The following is a 20,400-nucleotide window of genomic DNA, read 5'->3' as shown; positions in this document are numbered from 1 at the left end:
CATAGAATTTAGATGCATAAAATCGTGTAAATTACACCGCTTATAACTCAAGAACGGCTGAACGAATTTAAATGATTTTTGGTTTGTTGGATTGTATACCCTTAGATTAGAATAATAGAAAACCTACCACCAAGCGGGGTCGGGGTGAACAGCTAGTTACGGCAAAAAAAATGCTACAATAGAAAATGTGTTTATAATGTTAACTCTATTACGCAGGTGGAGACATTACCAGATGAGATCGTGATACGAAAAACTATGGAGCTGCTTCGAAAGTTTATGGGCAAGAAGTATAGCAATATACCGGAACCAACTGGCATGCTCAGGTAACTGCATCATCACCAGTTCATCATCAACATTATTACGTGTATTTTTTTTCTCACACTCTATATTCGCCAAAGGTGAACTGCCGAGCAAAGTTAATTTAAAAAATAGCCGACTCCATTTTGTGTTGGCGGCCATCTTGGATTTTAAATTTATCAGATTGGTAGCTGCGCCCCGCGGTTTCACCCGCGTAAGTCCGTATCCCGTAGGAATATCGGGATAAAAGTTGCCTATATGTTATTCCAGTTGTCCAGCTGTCTACGTACCAAATTTCATTGCAATCGGTTTGGTAGTTTTGCGTGAATGAGCAACAAACACACACACACATCCTTACAAACTTTCGCATTTATAATGTTAAATAGGAGTAGGATTCTAAGTACTATATAGTCAATTCGTTTAATTTGATACCCATGTTGTAGGAGTTGTGAAAATAATGTTAAATAAAACTGTATTTTTTGAATATGTTACTTTTGAACTTTCGAGTGGGTGAACCGATTTTGATGATTCGTCATTTATTTAAAAGCTGGTGCTAATTGTGATTAAATTAAAACTTAGCCTAGGTCTAACAATTTAAAGGTGAAAAATAAAAAAATAAAAAATAGAAAGAACTCGTTCACGAGGCGGGATTTGAACCCGCGTTTTTTGCCAAACCGTAGCAACGCCTAGCCTCTCGGCCGCCCGTGATCCTGCCACAGTAATCGAATTTCTTCTACTCTTTCGGTTTCATGTGCCTAAGGGACACCCCAGAGCCGAAGCGAATCCCGCCTTGAGATCCATTTTTTTCTGTTCGAATTCTCATTTATAAAGCACTAGCTTTTGCCTGCGGCTTCGCACGCGTTAAATTCGGAGTTTAACAGATGTTATTATACATATAAACCTTCCTCTTGTATCACTCCATCTATTAAAAAAAACCCCATCAAAATCCGTTGGGTAGTTTTAAAGATTTAAGCATACATAGAGGCATAGGGTCAGAAAGCGACTTTCTTTTATACTATGTAGTGGTTTCATACTATAAAACTAAAAATTAAATTGAAATGTAGTTATTTTATTAAAAAACTGTTAAATTACAGGTCAAAATGGTATAGTAATCCGTACACGAGGGGTAGTTACACCTACGACAACTTGGACACCCCAAATTACCCGCACGCAAGAGAGGCCCTGGGGGCCCCACTGCTGGATTCCTCCGGAACACCGAGGGTTCTGTTCGCGGGAGAGGCGACCAACCCTATACATTTTTCCACGGTAGCTGGCGCGAGTGATACTGGATATAGGGAAGCTATGAGATTGCTGCCAAGTAGTAAGATGTAAATAAACGTTTTATATAAATTTAGAGTTTTATTTGTATTCCTATCCTGCTTTTTTCTACTAATATTATAAATGCGAAAGTTTGTGGGGATGGATGTATGTGTGTGTTGCGGAATTTACAGCAATCTAAACATACAGACATACAAACGGTGGAATGCGACTTTGTTTTATACTATGTATGTAGTGATGATAATGAAAAAATGTTTTTTGATAAATTAAATAAACCGATTTTCCGAGTTGCTCTTCTGGGGCATTAGTTTAACCTCAAATATAACATTTATAGACATTTATCTTATAAATCTATCCTAGTAATATTATAAACGCGAAAGTTTCTAGGTATAGACGGATGTGTGTATGTATGGATGTTTGTTACTCTTTCACATAAAAACTACTGAATTGATTGCAATAAAATTTGGTACGTAAACAGCTGGACAACTGGAATAACATATAGACAACTTTTTATCCTGATATTCCTACGGGATACGTACGGTACGGTACGGTAAAATACGTTCTAAGTAACATAGATTCTTCTACTTCGTTAGTCGCTGAAACATAAATACTCAAAAATAGAATAGATTTAAGAAAACACAGCTATTTTTTAATTTCTGTATTTACAAATAACGATTACCTTACATATTATTTACAATGATATACTTATCCAATAACTTGATCTATAAGAAAGCTGTCACATGTGCATTTTAATATTAAAAAGCCATTTTAATACTTTGAGTCTCATTATTTAAAAGCTTTGATTATCATGTAATTGCAATATAAAATGTTATCATACGACAAAAAAAAATGTACTTTTAAACTAATTATAAGTATCTTTTAATCCGATATTTTGTATATTTACTCTTTAGAGCTTAATACAAAACATTGACTTAATATTCAATAAATGCTTGTAGAATTTGAACAAAAATCCAACTGGGGCCTCTATTTTCTTGAACCCCCGTTTAATACTCACTTGGATCATTCAAGATAAGATCAATTAGAACCTTTCATCAATGCACATTGCTGATTCAGGTGTATCAGGGCTTCTTTTTAACCTACAATAAAATCGTACCCACAAGCAACTTCTGCCTTGAAACAGTCCCTGACGACACGTCACTATGTTTTAACGTTTCTAAATTCAATCTGGGGCCCCAAGTGCAGGGCCTCTAGCCGTCAGCCGGCGGTTGCCAGGTAACAGCGCGCATTTTCCTATTGATCTCTAACAAAATGAGTTGGCATCGCGCTACTTGCGACGGCCGTAACTGCGGCGTGGGGTCCCTTGTCCTCTCCGTTTGTTGCGGGGACCTTTTGGCCCTGCGGAGGGCCCTGCGGCGACGGGCCCTGGCTGTTGCTGTAAAAATAGTACATTTTTAATTAAATTAGAAACTTTCTAACGGATTCGAAAGATTCGAAATGCAATTTGTTATTTACATTATTAATACTAGCTTTTCGAACATTTAACAGCGAGCATGGTCTATGTTAATTTATAATTACCTATATCTACTACTAGCGGTCCGCCCCGGCTTCGCCTGGGTTACATACCACATATATATAGCCTATATCCTTCCTCATTAATGGGCAATGTAACATTGAAAGAATTTTTCAAATCAGACCAGTAGTTTCTGACATTAGTGCGGCAAACTCTTCAGCTCTATAATATTAGTATAGATTATTTATAATCCACACTAATGTTACATATATAAATGCGAAAGTCTGTCAGTTTGTAACATTTTTACAGCTAAATCATAGCACTGTTTTGGATCAATGTTTATTAAAGAATTTTCTCTCTCACCTGATTCATTTTTGTCTTTGTTTTTGAATTCATCATCGAGTGAACGCTTCTTCGGCGACTGGAATAAAAAAATGCAATTATTAATCTAAATATAATAACTCAAAGGAGACCATCTGTCTGACTGACTGACTGACATAGAGATCTATCAACGCACAGCCCGAACCACTGGACGGATCGGGCTGAGATTTGGCATGCGGATAGATGTTATGACGTAGGCGTCTGCTAAGGGAGGATTTCGATAAATTCTACCCCCAAGGTGATATAATAGAGGATGTAGGTTTGTACCATAAATATTTATTAAGACCGGCGCTGGCTAAGCTGCGGGCAACTACTAGTAAACTATAATTTTTATTAATATAAAATACAAATAAGGTCTATTTAATTTTAAGTTTTAATGCATTGAAACGCTTTATAAATGAGAAACTTTTGAAAGAATAGAAAAAAACAATTTTTCACAAATATGGTCACCAATATCCCTTGGGGCAACGATCAGGATCCTAAAATGGTACCAAATGACAACTATTTACAAGCAAACACAAAAATTATCGCGTCAATAGACAAAACCCACAGAGTCATCCATTAACAAAACCCAAAAATTCATACAATTAAATTGAGAACTTTTTTGCCCACAATGACTTGGTGAAGCTAATAAAAGCGTGTTAATAACAACAACCAACATTCTGTTTAACATTACAGCTACATTAACACATACTTTCCGTTTCTGCTTCTGATAATGCTGTGCATCATAAAACTGCGGTTGAGCTCGTTTAATTCTCCCCGTTCTCCGTCTTATGTCCTCAACAGCTGGCAACGTGTCCGCGCCGCGGCGCGCGGCGAAGAACGTGTGCCCGCACTTGCATGACTTCGATGCTACTGCCACCTGAAATGACGATTTTTTTATATCATAGCGGGAAACTGAGTAAGCGATCATCACCACCTATGAAGTCACAGAGGTAGCGCCTCTGCGTTGTGCTGCCCGCTTTTATGACGTAAGAAATAAGGAAAAAATTGTCTGGAAGGAAGGGATGGAATGGAAAGGGTGCTGGCCTCCTCCAATGATATTCATCTGTACTAAAATCTATGTATATGTCACAGTAAGAATCTTATAATCAGTTTATATTCACAACACTGTTAATTGTTGAACAATTTGTTATCCATAACATCTGTTTGCTTAACACACTTTATCCTTAGACTATAATCCTACTAATATTATAAACGCAAAAGTTTGTAAGTATGGATGGATGCATGTATGTATGGATGTTACGCATAAGCAACGATTTGTATCCCGATATTCCTACCGAGATACAGACTTACGCGGGTGAAACCACGGGGCGCAGCTAGTGCAAAGATATTGCAGTTATGTATTATGCTTAGAATTTAATTTTCCCAAATGTGCATACATAATACTGACTGAGTCTTACACTGTGGGGCTCCAACTGCTTATTAGTCTTTACATAAAATTAAGCTAATCTAATCCACCATGTTGAATATACAACACACATTTGACAGTTATGCAATGATAGAATAAAAACTACTTCCCACCTCATCCTCAGAGTTCACCTATCTGTACTTTCTTGGTCATATCTACCAAAAAATTATGTATAAATGTGGTAGTCAAGCACACTTCAGCACAAATTGGGACAGCTTGTAACTTGGAAGTACCACAACCCACACAGATTGGTATGAAACAGCATATTGCTGTGTTTCAATCAATGAGTGGAGGAGCCGGAGGCCCATATTCTTTACCTTACCCTTTCCAGTCACAGTCTTTAATTCTTCTCATCCATCCTTTGTTTATCCCTTTCCAATCTGAAGTTGGCAATCCAATTGAGGCGTAAGGTGACATTTAATCAGGATAATAAGTATACTGTCACCTAAATCAGCTCATACCCTGTCAGTCTACCAAATTTCATAAAAATCCATTCAGTAGTTTCAGCATGATTGATGGACAAACATTCAAACAAACAAACTTTCACATTTACAATATAAAGGTGAAGTGTGTGTGATAGTGTGATAGATGCATACATGTAAGTATGTACTTTCTCTGTCTGAGATTGTTTTTTGTTTGTCATGAATGGTCCTTAGGTAATTAAAGTTGTTTGTTGGGAAAATGACTGGAACTAAATCTTAATTAGTTGTAGTTAATTAGTTAATTACAACTTTATATCAATATTAACATGGTGGTTTCAATAATATCTTACATAATCATATATTTCATAATTATCTTACAAAAATATTTAAAAGTTGTATGCTGATAAAAAGAAACTAAAATTGTTAAATGTTCGATTTAATACAATAATAAATAATCTTGTTATTAAAAATAAGAATTATTAGATTCTATTATATATGGTATATGATCTTAAGTAGCGTCAGAAATTAAAAAAAAATTATCACAGATACATAGCGTAAAAAATATTACCTGCAATTCACATTTGGGGCAGCTTTTAGCTATCATCTTATTTTTACCCATTTTCGCCTCCACATAATACGTTTTTAATATATTAATGATTTCAATTATTGTACTATAATGTGCATTCACGTTTTACGTGTACAGAAATAAACACATAAATGATTATAATGTGATGTGTATTGATTTCAAAGGGTTTTATTTTATTAAACACACAAGGCCAAATAAATCAGATACTAGACAATTTTGACTTTTGTGACCAATTAAATTGCACTGTCAGTTGTCAACAGTGACACAATAAAGAACCCATTCATTGAACGATCTTTTACTGTTAAATTTTGGCATAATTATTGTTATTGTTAATATGTTATAGCAAAATATAATTTAAAAAACATCTGATTCGTTTCCTAAAATTAATGTATGTTTACGAAAGGCGTCAGTATGCAAACAATATATGTTTTTGTTACGACACCGGTTTTTTCCTATTCACGAACTTCATACACACTGTTTTTTTTTTAACACTAGCAACAAAATTGAAAGAAAGTAGGTATTGTCTCTATCAACATTCAATTATCAAAATAATATTCCTACAATTTCAATAAAACTCATAGTGTGGAAATGTGATTATTGGATAAGAGTACACTGACGCAATGCGCATTTTTTTAAACCAATCGCAGTAGTAGAACATTTAACTTAATTCACAATTCGTGAATTTATTAATACATTGAAATAGTGATATATGATACGCAAAAATGCACAGAAGTCTACATTTGTGTAAGTTTTCTGCAGTGTTATGACTGAACCATCAGAAGATAATAATTCAGAAACTATTTTAAATGATAAAACAAAAATTGAAATGCCTCCACCGGTGTCAACCAAAGTTGTGAAAAGGTTTTATTATATTTTTAATTTATTTTTGCCAGCCAAAACAATAATATATTTAAGAGATATCGATAAGTGTAATTAAAAATTATCATTATATATTCAATGTTTAGATAACAGACTGGGGCAGGCGCACAAGTCACAGCAATGTAAATGGAAAATACAATAATAATACGTAATTTCCTGTAATATTCTCTTTTAATCACGTTAAGAAGATTTGTTTCGCTCAAAGGCCAAAATCGCTCATTGAAAAATTAGCTCACAACACGTAATAGTCGCTGTATTTTTTATACGTATATGTATTTTTTTAAATTGTACTAGGTATTATGAAAGTTATTATTTAAATTGAAGAAAGTACGTATTATTTCCTAATATGTAAGTTATTGTTTTTATGCTTGGCACGGTTGCCTGGAAGAGTTTGTTTTGGAGCAATATGTCCGCCTTTTCGTACGTATATGCCAGCAGTATTCTTTTATATATAAACTAGACGCTCGTCCCGGCTCCGCCCGAATACCAAGTAGTTTTATCCCAAGGAAGCAATTCAATTCAATTCAATTTTATTTTATGAATGGCAGTGCTGTGTTTCCCAAGGAAGCATTTGATTCAGATAAAAATAAATCTATCACCCAAGTCAGCTCTTACAATGTCTCCCTGTCTTTATACCAAATGTCATGAATATCCGTTCAGTAGTTTGAGCGTGATTGAGTTATAACAATAGTGTGATTAGTGTAATAATTCATTGACTTTAATAAATAAATGAATAAATAAAAGGTTCACATAGTGAATCGTGTTATGGTTCTATTGAATGAGCTCACGAGTCACGACCGGTTGTGACGCTAATAGACAGACTATTTGGTCTGTGTAAGGCACGACACGAATGAATAACTCTATGTGACATAGCGAATTTTGTGTCGTGCGTTAATGGAGTCCACAAGAAGAGTAACTGCATCAAAATAAGTATTTGAAATATCGCTCATTTCTGGACTATTATTTTTTAGGAAGTATATATATCTTTAGTAAAATGGCTCTCTAAAAAATACAAGAATCTAGTGGGATTTTAAATATAATAAAGACGTACCTTGAATCCATATTTTTAGACTGGGAATCTTGTTTCGTCTTTACATTATTAAATGATACACACGTTCCGCCCGCCCCGGAGCCCGAGGGCTCCGTTTCACTACATAGTATAAAACAAAGTCGCCGCCGCCGCCGTTTCCGCCGTCTATGTGTATGCTTAGATCTTTAAAATTACGCTACATATTTTGATGGTTTTTTTTTAAATGGATAGAGTGAATCAAGAGGAGGGTTGTGTATAACGTCCATTAAACTACACCGAATTTAACCCGTACGAAACCGCAGGCAAAAGCTAGTTAGTGATACGGCTGACGCGCCGGTAGCTACGCCCCACGACGCAGCATTAATTGGTTTATTAAAACACGTCGATCTATCTACCTGGAATAATGAGGAGCTTCAAGTTTTAATGTGTGACAATTTCATTATTGCCATAACGCGCTGTGTGCGTTTTCTTGTGCCATAACACGATTTCGCGATGTGGATGCTTTACTGTGACCACGGTGCGTTGTGAGTTATTGACGTGACAACGTCTTAAATTAGGTTGCGGCTCGGAGGCACTCATGAAAAAGTGTAACGCCCGGTAACGTTACGATGAGTCACCGAACTATGATCGGTCCGCCGCGCGCGCAGCACTAGAGAATTAGGCGCATTGAATCGGCGCGTGCTTGTGTCTCTGTCTCTGTCTTTTTAGTAAACAAAATATATTTTCTATAGTTAAAATTTGTGCGATTCTTATTTTCATTCAATTCCTTGTTCCTATTGTGCAATTTAATAATATTCATATCAATAAATATTCTACCGAGAAAGAGACGTTGTCACGTAAAATCTTCGCCCGTAAAACCGACTTTACAGGCAACCATTTTTTTTTCACTCAATTAGCGTATTTGAGCGTGATAGATACAAATTTGTAGCTGGTTGTTAGGTGATATCCATTGGGAAGGGATTTTTGTAACATTAGTACAAGGGTGCTGATACACTAGTGACTAGAGTCTAGACGTTAGTGCAGAGGTGGTAAACCATTGCGTATCAACGTGCGATTTTACTAAAGAAATATTGAATGAGATTATTGACGTGCCATCAAATAATTTGACTTTGTAAAAATATAGTTATAACAAATAACATCCTACTAATATTATAAATGCGAAAGTTTGTAGGGATGTGTGTGTGTGTTTGTTGCTCTTTCACGCAAAAACTTCTAAACCGATTGCAATGAAATTTGGTACGTAGATAGCTGAACAACTGCAATAACATAGAGGCATCTTTTTATCCCGATATTCCTACGGGATACGGACTATGGCTTCCATATTATTTTCCTATTTGCTTTATTACGCAGTCCCATTACGAACAAAAACGAATCGAACAAAGTATGGCGAGAGCGCAAAAGACGTCAACTTTATTAAAAAGCAATCTCTTCCAGGCAAACTCAAAAGAAACAATAGAGACTGCAGAATAACATTCAAATTCAGACTGGTAAACAAAAAGCAAAAAAATCAGAGCCGAAGTTGTTTCTAGAACAATTTTCGATTTCATTTTTTTTTACGTTTTACCCTTATGTACTATACTATATACTAGAAAATATATGGTTTGAAGCCTCCACTCCATTGTTGTCCCCTAGCGTGAGCACTTAACCACTGACCAGTGCGTAGTGGACTACCGACCAAGATTACAATAATAAAGAGGGACGACAGACTAATGTTCGTTCTATCTAACCAGTTTTGTTGGCGATGTCGCAGCCTCCTAAAATTGTAGCTTCAACTTTTTTAAGACTTGAAAAATCTGGAAATCGACCTATATGGAATCTATGTATGTTCTATATAACTTTTAATCTTGGATACCGATGTTTATTATTCCAATGATGGCGTTTCATGTTGGTATGCTAGGCAAATTGCAAGTCGTTTATGTCTTCTTACTTACCGGAGGCCCATATCCTTTTCCTTCCCCTTCCCAGCCCTTTCCTTTATTCCTCTCGCCAATCCTTTCTTAATCCCTTCCCAATTTAAAGTCGACAATCCATTTGTAGAGGCGTAAGGTCTGTAATCGATTTTACGCCTCTGCAAATGTTTATGGGCGCTGGTAGCGCTTATCATCAGGCGTCCCACCAGCTCCATTGCCGACTGTGACATAAAAAAAAAAATTACTTATTGGATATTGAACTTCAACAACTATTGTCATATTAAATTTAATTTTTAGTTTTATAGCATTGAAATGCTTTACAAATGCCAAACCGTAGCAACGCCGTGCCAAAAACGCGGGTGCGCATCCCGCCTCGTGATCAAATTTATCTGTTCTTTCAAAATTTCTTATTGTCGTATTAATCATAAAAATAACCTTACCAAATCATATCAGTCGTATTCAACTGACTTAAAAAAAAGCTGGTGCGTTCGGTGTGGTCCCATTTGAATTTGCTCTAATTCTGACAATTTGAAGGCGTCTAAATAATTATTTTGTTAAAAATAGTAATTGTTGTGTTTAGCGAACAGATAGACAGGACAGGACAGGCAGGATCGGCTTGATTTCTTCAATTCTAATATATCATCATCAGTCCATACATGTTCCCACTGCTGGGACACAGGCCTCCTATGAGGGTTCAGGCCATAATCCACCACGCTGGCCAAGTGCGGGTTGGCAGATGTCACATGTCGTCGAACTTTTGATTCTCGGACATGCCGGTTTCCTCACGATGTTTTCCTTCACCGTTCTAAGCAGTGGCGATGTTATCCACATTTGCAGATAAATTGAAAAATCAATTTATTTCCTGCACGCTCGCCCGGTCTCGAACCCCGACTTATCGATTTCGAAGTCCGAGGTTCTCACCACTGAGCCACCACTGCTTATATTATTTTAATTCTAATATATACGTAGCTTTATACAGGACGTTTTAACTTTAAGGTCCCCATACTTATATTTTCCACAGCTTCTCCTTGACCACCAGGTTGTCTGGAAGAGATCGCTGCCTTAGCGATAAGACCGCCTGTTGTGAAATGTTCATGTTTTAGTGTATATACATATTCTTTGTTACTTTATGTTATCATTGGTGCACAATAAAGTGTTTTTGTTTGTTTGTTTGTTTGTTTGTTTAAGGCACTACCTTGCTTCCGCAGACTAATTCCACGCGGAGCGGGCAAACATCCGTGCACAGCGTGCAACCTGTCGTTCGCCCAACCGATAAGGCTAAAATACCACATTCGTTCCCACCACTACAACCTCAAATCGAAGCTACCGATGTTCTTGAAGAAAGACGTCAACGAAGTGTGGTTCGAGAGAGTGTCAAATACAGATAACGTAGCCGAAATAACAAAGGTCGCAGATTATAAATTGTTAGTTCGGAAAACGGATTTTAATGAGCCATTCAATGAGGATAGCGGTGAAGACGTCGATGTTACGGATTTATACCCGTTTGAATATAAGAGAGAGAAGGTGGAATGTAATGAATGTAATATACTTATAACGAGGAAGGATTATAAAAAGCACTTTAAAAATAACCATTAATAAAACGAAACTGTAGTTTTTCAATTGATAAATAATATGTATTTATGGGGAGACATGAATAAACGGGCAGTGGGATAGGGCTAATCACAAATCACCATCACAGCGGGAAAATTATGTTGGGTGTATTATAAGAGCAATTAGGTGACTGATAATGACTGAAAATATTTCAATCGGTGCACCAAGTGAAACCCCAATTAAAATTGATATAAGTGGGTGGAGACGCCATTACGATAATAAAAGAAAATACGCAAATACTGCTATATAATATTTTGAAATTAGAATAGAAAAATTAAAATCAAAATTAAAATAGTGGTATGATACCAATGGAATAGAGACAAAATCACCATGTATAATAAATAATTCACTAACCTGTGAGCAAGAAGTGCGGCAACGGCGCATTGTCGTGTAAGAGTTACAGTACCTAGCTATCTACAGGGTGTTTTGTAAAAAATCAGGAAAACTAAAAATAATGTTTAATGGTTAAACTATTGAATGCTAGACGGTTGTTTCGGCTGTTTTATCCCAAGGGAGCATTTAATCGGGATAAAATTATCCTATCACCCAAATCAGCTCATACCCAGTCTATATACCAAATTTTATCAAAATCCGTTCCGTAATTTCAGCGTGGATTGACGGACAAACATCCAAACAAACAAACTTTAAACATTTAATAATGTGATATTATTATGAAACATTTAATAATATTAATGTGATAGTGTTATAATGGATTTTGATATATAGACTTGAAACGTCATTATATATATGCGTAATTTAATTTGTTTTTCAATTGTCGTCTCCACCCAGTTTGTGCAAATTTTTTGATTGTTAAGTCATGGAAGTTCTTTTAATAATTTATTTGTAAATTTAATTTTAAAAACCTTATCGTAAAAAAGGATATGATTAAAAATTTTGATATGTGTAAAAGTTACTCGTTTCAGAATCGTGATCTCGTTATTTATATAAGAGATGAATGATACAGAGAAAATATGGAATAATCTGCTCTCTCTATTTCTCACAATTTATAAATTAAAGCTTGTTGATTAATAGTTAAGGTCTAAATTTAAATAATGTAACGTCAGTATTGGAAATTATATAGAAATTATTATGTAACTTGCATGATTATAATCTATAAAAAATGTACTGTATTAGTATTTTCTTATGTTTGATTTAACGCGAGTATCATATATTTAGAAATTAAAGACTTTTAAACCGATTTTAACGCGATTTATTTTTTACGGCTTACTTTACGGCGAGCGTGTGACGGGTTTCGGGTGTCGGGTTAATAATATAATGAATAAATCGCCTATAAAATCCCTTTAAAAATCTTTAATTTCTAAATGTAAAGTATTATCAAATAGCTATGCCATAGTTATATTTATTCTTTATCTCGGAATCGGCTCCAACGATTTTTAATACTATTTAGAAAATGTCATATTCGTGTTTTATTCGTGTTTTTTTTTCCTGGCATCTATTGGTGAATAATAATACTATTTTGCTTCGTAGATAGCTGGACAACTGAAATAACACATAGGCACTTTTTATACCGATATTCCTACGGGATACGCTTACGCGGTTTCAACCGCGGGTCACAGCTAGTTTTAAATTAATAAATTGTATTTAATAAAAGAACCTATATCAAAAATGGAATGTTTACATATCTCTCTTTCTAATTGTCATTCGCACTTATTGGTTATGGTTGCCATTTATCGTTGTGTTTTATTCTTTTATTGTGGTCGTTAATAACTATTCAATTATTTTAATGATAAATTAAAATTAAGAAACTGTTTCTTAACTAAATTTTATTTAATTAAAACGGAATGTAAATCACATTATGAAGTCTTTTATTTCTTCCCATTTACCATCGTTAAAACTATATCTTCCTTTTTCTTAGTTGGGAAATCTTGCATAGATAACCCAATAGTGAACCCAACGCCCCTGGTAAAAGAGCCATGGGTTATATCGGATTCCTAACGACCAAAACCCCACTGTTCCGTCGAGTAGTAAAGGGGGCAGGGGAGCTGGTTGTGATTCGATCTCGACCCGCCAATAAACTATACCTACGCGGCGCGGTACCCGAGTGGGAAGTAGCTTATATTATGTTTATTCAGATATATCTGTTACAAATTTCAATTTAACAGCCCATTTTGCTTAAGAGAAATGGCTGTCTCTACCTACGCATTTTACCTTAAAGTAATACTTCTTTTGTTGTAGTGGTGTTACAACTGTCTTCTGAAAAACGTTTCTTAATATATAAACATATAATATTTTATGAATTTGAGAGTCGGGCACGTCGAATTGGGCCAGGTCGCACAGGGGACCAACCAAACCCCCACAGAAGTGAGAAGACCGGCGTGAAATAGTAGCATTCTTTTGAATGAAATGAAATATTCTTTATTGCACATTCGAAAAAACAATTAAATTAACAAAAAATAGGAAATGTAGTGCAAAGGGCGGCTTTTGTTTTTTTTTTTATTTTTAATAGGCAGACGTTTGACCGCTATCCTACCTGATAAGTAGGGATGCGAACTATGAATGGGCACGCCTGTCTAGGAGAAGCCTATTCACTCTCTCTCTTTGTTCAATGAGTCGGGGACCCAGAGGCCCTTCCTAGACATTTATTTCCGTCGATTTCTTTTCCTTAACCTTACTCATTTAAAGCGGTCAGCGAATTCGCAGAGGCTCTACATCAGCGAATGTTCATGGGCGATGGTAACATATGGTACATTCAGTATATGTATTCAGTTTAAAAGCGATAACGCCATTTTATTTATCTACTATATTCATCATACTAATATTATAAATGCGAAAGTTTGTAAGGATGTGCGTGTGTTTGTTGCTCTTTCACGCAAAAACTACTGAACCGATTGCAATTATATTTGGTACGTAGACAGCTGGACAACTGGAATAACATATTAGCAACTTTTTATTCCGATATTCCTACGGGATACGGACTTACGCGGTTGAAACCGCGGGACGCAGCTAGTTGTTATGTATATAAATTAAAAACAGGGGCAAACGATGAAATAATATACACAGATAGCATAAAACTATACTAGATTGAGACAAGAAGCATAAAATGCAATATACGTGTACAGTTAAATGCAAAGAAATATAACAATAAAACATTTACGATATACTATAAAATAGGTAATTTAGAAAATGGAATAATGTCGAACTCAGCTTGGTTTTCTGTAAGTAAGTATAAAATAGTTATAATTTTTATTGTGGCTTTTAATCTGTAAACTTATATTATAAAAAGGAATCCTTTGTTTTGGTATGTAGGTTTGTAATATTTTTGTACAAAAACTACAGAACCGCGTTCATAAATTCTCTTTTGAAAGTTGCATCAGCTGCATAGGCTAATATACATTACCCACAGGCAAAGCCCTTCGGACCTCTAGTAATTAATAGATTCGTATATTACTTTATAAGATACTACTTATAATATTAAGATTAGTAATATTTAACTAGTAACTTCTATTAATCTAAGAAAATCTTTATTCCAAATTGTTTTCCCTAATTGATTCGACGAATGTTGCTGTATGAAGCTTGCTAACTAACTTTATGTTCACTTTTTTAGTCGGTAGTATATATCTACCTATCTAATAAATATATAGTATATATATATCTATATAATAAATAAATAAATAAATATCTACGGTATAGTATAGTATATATCTATCTAGGTAGTATATATGATCCAGAGCTGCATTTTTTCAGGATTAATTTGTCTGTATTACCTAATCCTGGATATAACGTTAGCGACAACGCAAAACGACTCCCTAAAAATTGACAAGTTCATTGAAAAAATCCTGCTATCTAGTAAATTCAACAAAGTGGCTGAAATGATTGCTGAAAAAACAATAGAAGGAATAATAAAGTTACAAAATAACGCGTTTAATAAAGACAATGTCCAAAAATCGGGAACTGCAAACGAAATTAACGACGATGTTAATAAAATACGCAGGGACAGTTTTACGTTAATGGGTAAAGAGCTGGAAGAAAATGATGTTATTTCAAATTCTTTGAGCGATCTGACATTGCAATATAAGAAACTTATTGGGAATATCAAAAAGGATCCTGAGAAATTTGAAATTTGGAATGAGAACGAAACTTCAAGCAGGGCCAAAGACAAAGCCATTGCGAATGCAAAACTTGAATTTGAGAATAAAGGTGGAACTGAAAATAAGCCGGAAATAGCAATGGAAGAAACAAACGAAGGTAAACAAAGCAATACAGATGAAGAAACTGAAAGCGGAGACGTCAAAGACGATGCAGAATCACAGGAAGCCGAAAAAAATATAGCAGAAAAAGAAACAATTAATTTGCAACATGACGCAACGACTCCAGAAGATATATTTTCTAGCAAACAAAAGGATTTACATGGAAAAAAGACAGTTCGCGAAGAAGGAGACAAAATGTTTGTTTTCCAATCTTCTTCTGAGTATGAGGAGTATCATGAAAAAGTGAATGATGTTATCAAAAAAGGACGTTGATTTATAAACTATAAAAAAGTTTTTTTTTTACGCAATAACCTAAAAATCTATAGAATATAAATCGGTATTAAATCACTATGTTGCTCGTGTATTAGCATGGTTTTTATTTATGAATAAAACGCTTAGAGGTATTTGCGATTTTTTCTATCGAATCATACAGATTTGATTTGATAGAAAAAGAAATTGTTTTCAACGCACTCAATGAAGTATGTATCCATATCCATTTTCCTCCATTTTTAGCTGCAATGGATCAGGTACTTTAACAAAACAGTACATGACAGGCGAGCTGGTAAAGAATTTCGTTTCCCGTTTTCCGTAACAACGTGTTTTCCTTAGTTAGAACTCGCTATAACTTTGTTACAATATAATTAACTGTCATTTCATTTTGGTCCACATTAGTTAATGTTAGAGTGGGAAACGCCCCAAGTACTGTATAATATATGGTAACTAGCTGCACCCGGCATACGCTGTTCTGCCTTGAGAATTTTATAAATTAGATTGACATATGATCGGATCGGCAGCTATTAAGTGAGGCGGTTGGTATCACAGAGGCAATAATATGTTGTAACTTGCAGTACACAACATGAGGGTAGTTAAACAGTTATAATTACTGGGACTGTTTCCACTCCGCTTGAAGTATGTAATTATATTGATTTAACACAAAACAAGGACCAAAATGTTTACAGTTTCTTTGAAATGTTACTTTTAAAGAAGACTAAGAGTCGAATATTTGTGATTAATCACAGACTTTATACTCTTAGTACATCGTAACAATACAGAATTGATAATAAAATGATTTTTCAAAAAGAGAGTAATAAACTAACAGCAAATTACACATGATTGTAAATCATGGATGTCCGATATAATGTTCAGAAATCCAGCAAATTTTTTTTTAATACAATAAGCCAAAAGACGCGTAGCTATAACAAAAATTAAAACCACTTTCGAATTTTCGTGCCACCTGCAAAGTTTTTAATATTTTTATAAATTAAACATTAACGACGTAAAGTGTGTTCTAACTAAATAACAATTTATAAAACTTTGAAAATGTCGATTCCTGTATTACGACGTCCGAAACAAGTTGAAAAAAATAACAACATTATTATTGAACCAGAAGATTTTATGATACTAACTTTGAAAAATGGTAAAAAACTTGTCGTGTCTTCAGACTCATACCACGGCATTATAACTTCCAGTAATATATACAAATGCGTGATATGTAACGAAGAATTTAGTTTGGCAAAGGGTGATAAAGAAAAACACAAGAAATCGCATAAGCACAAGCAATTAATGATTTTGTCGCCACACAAGGAAGATTTTGCTGAGAATTTAATACGCCAGGTATTAGATTATTTATTTTAGAGCATATAAAACTGGTTTGACAAACAACTCGAAAAGTATTTCTTAGGATTATGGACACATGAATTCGTATTGCTTTGATCACATTTTATCAGTGCGATTAGCTTCATGCCCTAGCCCCTTTCTTACCTTTTGTTAGAAATAATCAGTGGCCAAGTCGTTCATATTTTACTAGTTCAGTTGCAGATGATAAGATGATAAGTACTTTAAAAATGTTCCCAACTACGCATGTACATAAAAAGAATCTAGTAGCTTTTTACTAGAAGCTTCTGTAATTGCCTCCTCAGTACAGTGGCTATCTCGCTTAGACAACTGAGGGGTCCTGGAATTGATACCCAGTGGGAACTCACAACTGTCTCAGTCTAGCAGGACACAGAAGTTTGAGCAACTTCTCAATGGAGATGCAACTATACACATGTTTCATTGCTTTTCTCTATAGCTTGTTCATAGATATAGATAAATAAAAATAATATATAATAGTTTAAAAAAAACTAAAAAACACGCTTTAACAAAAATCATATTTTGCAAATTGAAAAATGGAATAATTTTATCAAATTAGTGTATTGTCATCGGTCCTTAATAAATCTACAAAGTTTGAACGAAATCTGGCCGTTTAAAGTGGGTCAAAATCGCGCCCAAAGAAGTCGGTTACAAACAAACAAACATACAAACAAACATACAAACATACAGGTGAAGCTAATAAAAAGCGTGTAAAAAAACAAAAATCATGTATTGAACAAATTATATATCACATCCAACATGAATCCCAGATTCCTAATATAGCTTTCCCTGTTTCAGGAGTCTGTGTCTTTCCAATACAGTACATAAAAGTTTAATTTAAGACATAATAAAATATAATTTCTGCTACATACATATGAAATTTCAATTCTATAGTTTAATATGAATTTATGATATTAAACAATTAACAATTTTAATTATTTACATTTAGATTAGATTTAGATAACAATGATACATGTGTATAAACATATCACCTACATTTCCTATAACATTTTATAGATAGAAACTGACATCTGCTATTGCACAATATGCAATGTGGTTGTTCCATCGAGAACGTTAACAAGACACCTCTCAGCTGAGGGACACACTACAGAACTGAAGAAAGCCAAGCTAAGATCGTTTACATATCAACCTTTGCTATGAGTTGTGCGGGGCGCAACCAATTTAGTATATTTTAAATCATAATAGATTATTTTGTAATGGTGCTTAAAATTTATATTGTCTGTCTAACAAATATATCGTTAATATAAGTGATTAAAATAATTTCTTCATTATACATCACTATAATTTTGTACATGCTATTTTTTATTTACTTTAAATCAAAAAGGAAATGTGCAGAAAAACCTATAAATCAATTTACAGCGGGTTTAATAAATAAATGTTTAAAATCCTTTAAAAAGTTGTTAAATCCCAAGTATGTGTATGATTTAACATAAAAATTTAATTGCTATTGAATTTACTTCAACTAAGAGTTTCTGCATAAAATTTTTCTCTGTAATAAATTAAAAAAAAGTAATTAAACAAAGTAATTTTTATAAAGAGCATTTGTTATTTAATTTTTGATAATAACATCAAAGTGCATAAAATAAAGTCATTAACTATATTCTGCAATTTGTTATTTGTTATGTGATGGACCTTTATTTATGAACTAATGTTAAGTTTGTCATATTTATGAAATAAATTTACCTTCCATTAACCATTTAAGACTGTGTAGAAATAAATTTAATATAGTCAAGTTATTCTTTGTTTAGTTTAGTTTCAAAACTTATTAAAAATGTAATCATTATTTTAAATCAATCATTATAATTAGAAGGTTTTGTATGTGTAACAAATTAAAGAGAAAATGATTTAAATAAGACAAAGAGATCCAACTTCAGCGGGAATTTATCATTTTTGTATTAGAAAAATGCAGCTTTTAAAACTAATATTTTTGTATGTATCTTTTTGTCTACTTCTAAAACAAAATTAAAATTTATTCTTTCAGAACTATTTTTTATTATTGTTTTATAGTAGCTGTTAACCACAGCTTCATCCGTGCGGTGTGGTTTCATAATTTTAACTTTCATTCCCTTGTGGGCAGAATCCTACTAACATTATAAATGCGAAAGTTTGTAAAGGTGTGTGTGTGCGTTGCTCTTTCAACCAATTGCAATGCCAGCTGGACACCTGGAATATCATAAAGGCCACATTTTATCCCGATATTCCTACAGGATACGGACTTATGCAGGTGAAACCACGGAGCACAGCTAGTTTATAATAAATCTTTCTAAGCAGATGCGTACATAATAGTTTTAGTGGTCCTTATAGTCCAGTAATTTGGACTGTGTGTTAATAAATCAGTTGCTAAGATACCTTCACATATTACATATCTAAATTTACCAATTAAATAACGTCTCAACATGCAATTTTGAGATGACTGAAGTCAAGATATGATATAGAATAACCATTACCTGCAACTCATTTATGACTACATGTACTGATAAATCTATAGAACTTTAGAATAATAAACATATTTTAGTGCAATTTAAATCCACAGACATAAAAGAAAATCGTTCTAGTAACTACCTTCTAACTCAAAAATGGCTAAGTTGATTTTATTGATTTATGGTGTGTTGCCTTGTCTTGGATTAGAACAACAATGGTTAAGAATTTGAAAAACTAAAATAAAGCTATCTGGACGGCTTGGCGGATTAACAATTAAAAAACTTTTTTTTTAAAGCTATCATTTATTTATTTACGTTTCTTCGTTTTCCTTTTTAACTTTTTCTTGCTGTTCGTTAATTTTGCGATTTTCCTTTTATGTAGCCACACTGGATACTGTCCGTTTTGATCTTTTAATGTTTTTGTGCTGAAAACTCGCTTTTCGCCTTTTTCATCTGAAATTTCAACTTTCTCGTCATCCGAGCTCATTTCGACGTCGGGATCTTCCTCTGGTTCAGGCTCTTTATTTTTTTTCTTTTTGTCCTTTTTCAACTGGGCAGCATCAAAATATATTACTTGGTCAGACTCCATAACCTCCTTTTCTGTAACTTTTTCTTCCTCTTTAATACCGAGCATTTTCTTCAATCGGGCTAGTTCTTTCACTGCATAACGTTCGCGCTTGAGTGCACGGCATTTTCGCTTCCATTTACTGCGTATAGATTTGGCCATTGCGTAAACAATTTATTTTTTATTACGATCTTGGAAAATAACACTCGTGTATAACCAAACACACGTTCTAAAAGAAAACATCAAAGTATGGCAACGTCAAAGTCAACATGCAAGTG

The 20,400-nt window shown here is 34.1% G+C and overlaps 5 protein-coding genes across 9 annotated transcripts in view; 3 read left to right on the top strand and 2 right to left on the bottom strand.

Annotated features, from left to right (window-relative positions):
* LOC119838536 (spermine oxidase-like) overlaps window positions 1-1,647 on the top strand; it is a 29,951-nt gene extending 28,304 nt beyond the window's left edge. For all 5 annotated transcript variants that reach the window (XM_038364509.1, XM_038364512.1, XM_038364511.1 and 2 more), the window contains 2 exons: window positions 217-323; window positions 1,392-1,647. In XM_038364509.1, the coding sequence (XP_038220437.1) occupies window positions 217-323; window positions 1,392-1,629 (345 nt within the window). In that variant the 3' untranslated portion in view covers window positions 1,630-1,647. The remainder of the gene's footprint in view (window positions 1-216; window positions 324-1,391) is intronic.
* Window positions 1,648-2,477: 830 nt separating this feature from the next.
* Window positions 2,478-6,064, bottom strand: LOC119838513 (UPF0547 protein C16orf87 homolog). The gene is made up of 4 exons (XM_038364484.1): window positions 5,829-6,064; window positions 4,122-4,289; window positions 3,410-3,467; window positions 2,478-2,968 (listed from the first exon to the last, which is right to left on the bottom strand). Exons 1-4 carry the CDS (start codon window positions 5,877-5,879, stop codon window positions 2,784-2,786), a joined length of 462 nt encoding a protein of 153 aa, XP_038220412.1. The 5' UTR covers window positions 5,880-6,064; the 3' UTR covers window positions 2,478-2,783.
* Window positions 6,065-6,370: 306 nt separating this feature from the next.
* On the top strand, window positions 6,371-11,662 carry LOC119838527. The gene is made up of 2 exons (XM_038364502.1): window positions 6,371-6,707; window positions 10,874-11,662. Exons 1-2 carry the CDS (start codon window positions 6,610-6,612, stop codon window positions 11,259-11,261), a joined length of 486 nt encoding a protein of 161 aa, XP_038220430.1. The 5' UTR covers window positions 6,371-6,609; the 3' UTR covers window positions 11,262-11,662.
* Window positions 11,663-16,717: 5,055 nt separating this feature from the next.
* On the top strand, window positions 16,718-18,471 carry LOC119838549. Its single transcript, XM_038364528.1, has 2 exons — window positions 16,718-17,098; window positions 18,134-18,471. Exons 1-2 carry the CDS (start codon window positions 16,805-16,807, stop codon window positions 18,275-18,277), a joined length of 438 nt encoding a protein of 145 aa, XP_038220456.1. The 5' UTR covers window positions 16,718-16,804; the 3' UTR covers window positions 18,278-18,471.
* Window positions 18,472-19,853: 1,382 nt separating this feature from the next.
* On the bottom strand, window positions 19,854-20,391 carry LOC119838502 (protein LLP homolog). The gene has a single exon (XM_038364462.1). The coding sequence runs from the start codon at window positions 20,282-20,284 to the stop codon at window positions 19,865-19,867; it is 420 nt and encodes a 139-aa protein (XP_038220390.1). The 5' UTR covers window positions 20,285-20,391; the 3' UTR covers window positions 19,854-19,864.
* Window positions 20,392-20,400: the final 9 nt, after the last annotated feature.

Source organism: Zerene cesonia, unplaced genomic scaffold (assembly GCF_012273895.1).
Source record: "Zerene cesonia ecotype Mississippi unplaced genomic scaffold, Zerene_cesonia_1.1 Zces_u003, whole genome shotgun sequence".
NCBI classification, from domain to species: Eukaryota; Metazoa; Arthropoda; class Insecta; order Lepidoptera; family Pieridae; genus Zerene; species Zerene cesonia.
Note: the sequence above shows the minus strand (reverse complement) of the source record. Positions and strands in the feature narration are given on the sequence as shown.